At 46.9% G+C, this 8,402-nt stretch overlaps 1 protein-coding gene across 2 annotated transcripts in view; it reads right to left on the bottom strand.

Moving 5' to 3' along the window:
• Positions 1-5,100: 5,100 nt before the first annotated feature.
• Positions 5,101-8,402, bottom strand: part of CENPQ (centromere protein Q) — an 11,683-nt gene continuing 8,381 nt past the window's right edge. For both annotated transcript variants that reach the window (XM_024212807.3, XM_024212808.2), the window contains exons 7-9: positions 6,612-6,731; positions 6,292-6,369; positions 5,101-5,801 (exon numbers count right to left, since the gene is read on the bottom strand). In XM_024212807.3, the coding sequence (XP_024068575.2) occupies positions 5,673-5,801; positions 6,292-6,369; positions 6,612-6,731 (327 nt within the window). In that variant the 3' untranslated portion in view covers positions 5,101-5,672. The remainder of the gene's footprint in view (positions 5,802-6,291; positions 6,370-6,611; positions 6,732-8,402) is intronic.

The following is an 8,402-nucleotide window of genomic DNA, read 5'->3' as shown; positions in this document are numbered from 1 at the left end:
CAGTGAAGAAAAATTACAGTGTAAGCAGGTGCCAGTCCGTGCCTGTGCCTCTCACATTTCATCGGTTTCATCCCAGGCCAGGGAGTCCTTAGTTTCCCTTCGTGGGTCCACCTGTAAGATGCATGCAACATAATGTATCCATCCCCATTCTGTGCATGCAATGAACCCATTTTCACCCTCCATTCTCCTATAGCAGCAAGCTGGGCCCCAATCACTCAAGGACTAGGTAAGCTCTCCCCCCCCCCCCCAATTTAGGAGCTGGGAATAGAGGGTGTTCTCCTGAAATCCAGAAGTCACTTGATCTTCCCGCCTTGGGTAGATCATGCTCTCCAGGCAGGTCATACCATGCGTTGACCTTTGCTGCTATATGTGTTAACCCTCCTTGTACAATATTCACCAAAACAACAGTAGAAACAGTACAACAACAAGACAAAACACACAACTCAATATTCGTCACAACAGTAGACTCATAGTGTTCTGGGTTGCTCTTCCACTAGCGCCAGCTTGCCTGTGAGTGTCTGAAAACAAAAGAAATGTGTCCCAGCCCCCTAGGTGGGGACAGATTATTTCTTAAAGATACCCCTTCCTTTTCCAAATCTTGCTGACTGCAGGAAAAACAGAAAAATTACCTCCAGACTTCCCTTGTTTTGATCTATAGGCAGGCTAGTAAATTATCCCACTGTTCGTTCATGAGGTGGTGTACCTCAGTTCCCCCTCTTGTACAACAGACCAGGTTTCTAATGGTTTTTCTGCTGTGCCAAGCTTTAAGGTTATTCACAGGTAAAAGCAGAGAGGCAGTATTACCATGAAACCTTTGACATGAGATTTGCTTTCAATTACCATTTCTAGCTTGCTTAAAATTTTCCCCCAAAATCATACACATTATCCATTATTACAGGATTACTCACTAGCATTTATCCCAGTTTAACATTGTGAGTTTGATTACTCAGAGCCACCTCAAGGCTTAGTATTGCTGACATTGCTTTTTTGTACATTCCACCCTGCCTTTGCTTCAGAGGTACATTGTCTTTTTACTTTTTGTTCCCCTGCTGCAGTTCTTAGCTGCTATTTACTACCAAAAAAGGATCGAGAATCTCTCCCCATTCTCCCAGTTCAGGCCGCCCCAGCCAGGGCCACATTCTCTGGTTCCTATTTAAAAAGATATTAAACTATTTAAAAAAAAGAAAAAAAAACCACATGAAAGGTACCCAAAGGGCTAAATGCTAAATACCAAAGCCACATCACACTAGCTACCCATGTCTGGCACAAGGATCTGTCAGTGTTGCAACTTTGAATGAGAGATTCAAATGGAGTTTTAGCAGCATTGTTTCTTTATTTAAGAACAAAAACCAAACCAATTTATCTTAAACCTACAAACAGGATTTTACAAACCATGAATGTTGGTTTAGGTCCTTAAAGTTTTACATAATACTCCTTGCTGCTATCATTTTTACACAACTGTACCCAAATTACATCCCCATCTTGTAGAATCGGAGGCAGTCAAGTTAAGTTCCAATAGAAACCCCTTACATTTCTTTAGTGATTTTGATTAAATCATATTTACAAACCATTCCTGGGGGAAGAGGGCCCATTTTTCTTCAGAATAGCTGTAAAGGCTTCTGGGGACAAAAACATAGTGGTGGTAGTAGCCACCTGACCCCCTTCCATAAACATTGGTTATTTTGGGGTTGGTCTGTCTCAGTCTCTCCTGTTGAAGCCATTTCACTTTGGGCCAGAGACCACGAAAATGACTCTAAAAACCAGTAGTTAGGGCACTCACCTTGGAGATGAGTGAGTCAAATTCCAGTCCCTGATCCAATGAATGTTTAACATCAATAAAAAAAACAGAACAGGAACAGGAAAAAGAACAGGAGTACTTGTGGCACTTGTGGCATATGCTCTAATAAATTTGTTAGTCTCTAAGGTGCCACAAGTACTCCTGTTCTTTTTGCGGATACAGACTAACACGGCTGCTACTCTGAAATCTATCAATAAAAAAAAAAAATCTTCATTTATCATCAGCCAAGAGGGATAAGGAAAAACATAGTCAAACTTATGAAGTGGGGAGAGTTATGCTGGGATCCTGATTATTTCAATAAGTGCTTGTCACAGGGTCACTCGCCACACTGGTGCCGCCTGCTGGCCGTTTCGGGAATTAGGTCTGGTTGGCAGGTGTGCCCTCAGGTGGTGGTGGCTCTACCGTCCTTGTCTCCACCTGCAGACCCACTGCAGTTCCAGTTTCACTGCCTCTGCTTTGTGGCACTGCCCTCCAACCGTTTCACAATCCAGGTTTCCCCCCTTCCGGGAGGACTCCTTCCACAACAAATCTAGCCACTCCTCGCAGCAGCTCGACAGTCCATAACCTGGCCGCTTCTTCAGCAGCAAGTGGGGGAGGGGGAGATCATGGCTTGCCCACTTCTCTGGGTCCCTGCTGAGGGACTCTATAAAGAACAGCTTCCCACTGCCCCCCCTTTCTTTTTCCACCAGTCTGTCTCAATTCCTTAGGCCACTTCCCTGCAGCCCCAGCACCTTTGGCTCCTCCACCTTCTACCCAAGGCCCCAGGCCTGCAAATCCTAGCAGCCCTAGTCACAGTGCTAGTCTCTGCAGCCTTCTAGAAAGCTGGTCCTCTCCCTTGGGCTTCCTGAAGCAGACTGAATGGTTCTGGCCTGCAGCTTCTTTTTATATGGGCTGGCTGGGCCTTGATGGGCTGTTCCAGCCGCCACCCTAATTGGCTGGAGCCACTGCCCTAATTAGCTGTTTCCTTGCAGCCCTCCAGTCTGTTGGGATCCTGGAGGTGGGCGGGCAGAGCCCACCCACTACTAAAGGACCTCCCCCAGCCTAAGGGGAGGATCCACAAGGTCCGGGATCTCAATTAAGTACGGGGGAGAACTAAAGATATAACAGGGACGGGAGTAAGGTCACAGGGCTAAATGAAGGGAACCGGACGGGGATACCGAGCAGAGAAACCCGGACAGCACTCGAAGGCGTCAAAGGAGCCAGCAGACACTGCCCAGAGGAACTCTGCCCGGATGCATGAGACCAGGGAGGAGCGGAAGTAGGCCCCACAGTCACAGAGCACCCCCTCATCCACCTTTCTCTTCCTGGTGGTGTAAATGGCTACTTGGGCTAGTGCCAGGAGGAGGTTGACAAGGAGGTCTTGCAACTTAGTGGGGCCACAGATAGGGTGTGCAAAGATGAACAAGTGTGGGGAGAAGTGCAGCCAGAACCTCAGCAGGAGGTTCTGGAGGAGCTGGAATAGGGGCTGCAACCTGGTGCACCCCAGGTACACATGCGTCAGGGTCTCCCTCACACCGCAGAAGGGGCAGGTGTCCAGCATGGGGGTGAACCACACCAAGAACACGCCCATGTTCATGGCCCCATGAAGGAGCCGCCAACTGATATACCCAGCGGGCCTCAGGACCAGGGTGGAGTATAGGCTGGCCCACCGGGGTGCCTCACCCTCCAGAGGCATTGCAGCCCTCTAGGCTGAGTTTTAACCCCATTAGGGCCAGTGTAAGGCAGACATCCCGTCACAGTGCTCATTTCTGCTGCTGACTAAACCTTCTGAAACACAGATCAGTTTTTAAAAAATCTTAATTTGATCCACCCAGAGAAGAAAGTGTCTCCCCTACACTGGATTTTCAGGTCCCACGCATAGAGCAACAATATGCAGGCTTTTAATCCCCCATGGCTCATAGATGTGAGTTAATTATCCCCATTTTCCTTATTAAAGAGACCAGTAGCCTGTAGACAGGTGGACAAGTGGTTCCATGACAGTGTTCAGTATCAAGTGAACTCTGTTTTCCAGGTGCTAATTCAGTAGAAGCACTTTGTCATTTTGATAAATGGGGGGGGGGGGAATAGCTCTCTTTTATGGACCCCCAGCCAGTCAGTAGCTATAGAATCCTCCTTAGCAGCTATACCCTATTTGCCTTAACTGTAAAGGGTTAAGAGAAGCTTAACCTGAGTTGGTACCTGACCAAGGGAACCAATAAGGAGACGGTACCCTTTCAAATTGGAAAAACTGCTGGGTGTGGGGGTTTTTTTCTTTGTCTCTCGGGCTGGACAGAGGGGAAGGCAGCAAGCTGTAATCTTTAAGCCAGGTATGGAAAATCATCAGCATCATACCTAGAAACTCCTCATTTGGAACCCCAGATATGTAAGTAGCACAGGAAAAGTTAAGACAGATGCGATTAGGAACCTTTTTGGTTGTTTTGGTTTGTGGATTCCCCTGTGCTAACCCCAGGTGCTTTTGTTTTGCTTGTAACCTTTAAGATGAACCCCAAGAAAGTTATTTTTGGTGTTTAATCCCTAAAGCCTGAGTTTTCAGATGTGTTTCTAGCTTTTTAAATAAAATTTATCTTTTTTTTTAAAGAATCCTTTGATTCTAAAGTCCATAGACAAGGGGTTCGTCTGTGCTCCCATTGCTAAAGCAACTGCTTGGTATTTTATTCTCAAGCCTCCCCAGGAAAGGGGGTGAAGAGGCTTGGGGGGATATTTTGGGGGGTTGGGGATTCCAAGTGACTCTTCCCTGAATATTTGTGAAAATCACTTGGTGGTGGCAGCAGTATCTGCCCAAGGCACAAGACTGTGCCTTGGAAGAGTTTTAACCTAAGCTGGTAGAAGATAAGCTTAGGGGGTCTTTCATGAGGGTCCCTATATCGGTATCCCAGAGTTCAGATTTGGGGGGGGTGTATACCCTGACAGTCATAACCAGATCTTTTAATGAAATAATGGAGAGAATCTATCATTGACAAATGCATGCAAGAGAGGTCAGAGCCTGGGAGGAAATGCACATTTTAGTTTGTTTTCCTTTTCCAAAACTAAAGATTTCCTGGGAACTAATGAAATAAGAGGTGAGTACAGAACTCTGAGATTTGCACCATAAGCTTTTCTTATCCCTGCCCATCTCCCAGGATAAACCTAACACACTACTGAACCAGATGCAAGTGCCTTTGTTACGCAGTGGACTAAGAGTGTAAGGAATACTGTCCAACTGATCAAATGAAATGTTGATCCTTTAACTTACGGTTCCCACATAGGTGTTTTGATTTACATTTAAAGACAGACCTAATTTTGCTTGAAAAGGGGGTATTTATTGTGGTTTAGCAACTATTCTTTAAATAAAATATCTATTACATCATTCAACTTCAAATAGGATTTAATTTTCTCTTTAGAGTGAATGTTGAGTCCATAGAGGTACTATATTCATATCTCTGACATGACAGGCCTAATATAATGAAACAATCCTAGTCTTCCAAAAGAAAAGAAAAGAAATCCAGACCTTTCAATGCAATATTAGAGCTAGTGGAATCTGCTGCTGGTCAGTCAGTTCTCTGAACCACAAAAAAATGTTTGAAAATGGAAAATATCAGCCATAACCCAGTTTATTAATAGATAATATATACACTATTTAAAAGTGGTCCTTATGTGGATGAGCTAGGTTCTATATGTCTGGTCTTTACGCCAGTGAAAAAACAGCATGTCACTAATGTCCCACTGGGCAACAATGAATATATTGTGCCAATATCTGGCTAATAAAGGACTGACTAATAGACACTTTGTGATTGCAGAAGGCAAGTCTTTAGAAGCAAAAAACATTGTCACAGGATCAACACCTGCTGGACCATGAAATAAAGCCTGCCTCAGCATAACTTTGTGTACGGATTCCTCAAAGGAAGTCCACATTCTCATAGGCCTGTTCAAGGAGGGTCAACATGTTCTTCATCTCAGCTGAGTGCTGGATGGTGCTTAGGTCCTTCAGAATACCTTTCTGGTCTTGGATTTTCAGAATCTCTTCCTGGAGAAGGAAGAAAGGAAGGAGAATGGGTGAGAGACATACAAGACATATCCATTTCACTTATGGCATGTCTACAGGGAGCAACACTGCACACTATGGGAGTGCGTTTCAAAAATCGCACCCCTGCTCCCAATGTGCATTGCTGCTATGTGTAGACAAGCCATTAAAAGTCCAGAGAAATTCCATCCAATAAGACTTTATTTCCAGTGTAGTCCCAGCTGTCTACAAGGTGACATGAGGATAGTGATCCTTAACACTTGGATGGAAATATCTCGCAAGGGACCATTTAAGAAACTTCTTTCTGCGATCAAGGATAGGCAGACAGTTCTTATTCAGAGTATTTTACAGACTATTCAAACACAAACACATTGCTCTGCCCAGGAGAGGGGAAATGTAGACAGTTCCTGGTAGAAAGGGTAATGTGGTTTCTGTTGTTTCCTCCTCATTGTCTGGAAGGTCTCTGAAAACATGGTGCCCTGTCCCTGCTCACCTGCAGAATGGGTGCTGTCAGGCTGTGCTTTGGGAGTTCTGGAAGACTGAGGACCCCTGTACCATTTTTCTGGAACACCTAGAGAAGCAAGAAAAATAAAAAGTGATCACAGATGCAAACGGATTCTTTACAGCCACCATCCTCCTAATTTCTTTGTCCGAAAGACAGAAATCCCTGATGTTTAGAAATCCTTGAAAATGCACACACCTAATGCCAGGTGTGTTTCTCCTACATAAGGCCTCTGCTGAGAGATCGTGTACTGGTTGGTTCCAGAAACATGCCCTCCTGGGATCAATGCAGCAAATCTTGTTATAAGATACCTTCTTAGCCTTGTCCTCAGCTTCCTCCAACCGGTTCCTGAGAGTCTGGATTTTGTCCTGCAGGCTCTGAATATTCTCGTCTGTGTTCTCAGCAGTCTGCACAGCTGTCGTTATTTCTTCCTGGGTTAAAATGAAAAGAACAGAACAAATACATTTAAAAACGGTTTATATGCAAAACATTGTGGTAGAGTCCCACCCAAACTGTCCCATTTTTAACTTCCCTGACAAACACAGATGCTCAAGAAAGAATCAAAGAACAAGAAATCAATAGAATTAAAGGACTGAAGTCTCATCTATCATGTGACAGCATTTGTATGAAGCAATGAAACAGCTCTATTACGACACGGCCATTGATCTCTGTCTATGAACAAGAAGTTTGGTGTAGTGAGGCGGTGTCGCTCTCCACCGCCCTGGAGAGGGACGAGCCCTTCCGGACACCGGAGTGGATGGAGCTAGGGAGCACTGAGCCCACCCCTCAGAGGGTCAGGGGGCGCCCCGGAAGTACAAAGGCTCAACCTCAGAACTCACTGGAGAGACAGCCACCAGGGAGGCCAGACACTGGCCTGGCCCGCGACTGGGAAGCCCCTGTGGCCCTAGGTGCACCCAAGGACTGGCCTGACCTGCCCCACGCCCGCTACTCGGAGGAGTTGCCGGGCCTGCCCCACACCCTCTACCCGAAGGAATTGCCGGGCCTGCCCCAAGCCAGCTACCCGGAGGAGTTGCCGGATCTGCCTCTCGCCAACTACCCTGAGGAACCCATGGTGCTGGACCCCCCGGAGGACACCACCGTGACCCAGGTACCAGGAGGGGGAGTCTGGAAGTAGCCCAGGGGCAGCCGACCCTAGTCTGGCTGCAGCACTGCCAGAGCCCGTGTCAGTGTGTTGCAGTCAGGATCCCCACTGACACAGCAGCGGGTCTTCTGCTGCTGCTAGGGCCCCGGACTGGGACGCAGTGGAGTGGGAGGGCCTGCGTCCCCCCTGCCACCCAATTCCGGGGTGGCAGTCTCCCCCTCTCCCAGGTCCCTTGGAGGCCTGGGCTCATTGCTACTGTTTGCATTGCTACTGCTCAGCCCTGCCTGATGGCCTGAGCGCCTGACACATTGTTGCCCTACCCTGACCCAGGGCCTGGGCTTATTGCTAATGTTTGTGTTACTATTGCTCAACCCTTGCCTGAGGGCTTGAGCACCTGACTCACTGTTCCCCCAGCCTGACCCAGGGCCTGGACGTACTGTGCTTATTTCAGTTGCCGCAAGGGCCGCCGAAGGAGACTCCCATGGCCGGACTAATTCCCCCCAGGACATCAACAGTGTATAGTGAGGCGGTGTGGCTCCCCGCCACCCCAGCAAGGGACGAGCCCCGGCTAACCTCTTTACACTTGGATTCAGTTCAAGCATGGAATTAAGACTCCAGTCCCACCTTCTCCCAGCCCCACAGTTGCTCTTCTGTTAGAAACAGCTTGACTGGATGAGCCAAATAAGCCAGATAAGCTCCTGTTAAAATACCATGACGACAGCCACCTTATGCATCTACGTGAACTCTTCCAGGGGAACCAGAGAGGAAGACAAATGCTTTGAGAAGTTGAAAATGATATTTTAAATAATATTTGTGTAATAGAATGTCAGGTTCTACGCAGAGATGTTGAGTTCTTTTGCTGACTCAATGACAGACAGACCAGGTGGCTCCTATTATCTCCAATTCAGAAGGAGGTTATTTCTGCCTCAGAAAGAAACTCAAAGGGGAAAATCCCTCTGAACAGCCAGCTCAGGGTTATGTTTTGATGTTGCCACTTAAG

Source organism: Terrapene carolina, unplaced genomic scaffold (genome assembly GCF_002925995.2).
Source record: "Terrapene carolina triunguis isolate 2854851 unplaced genomic scaffold, T_m_triunguis-2.0 Scaffold42, whole genome shotgun sequence".
NCBI classification, from domain to species: domain Eukaryota; kingdom Metazoa; phylum Chordata; order Testudines; family Emydidae; genus Terrapene; species Terrapene triunguis.
The sequence above is the reverse complement of the archived record's forward strand: the minus strand, read 5'-3'. Positions and strand labels throughout refer to the sequence as shown.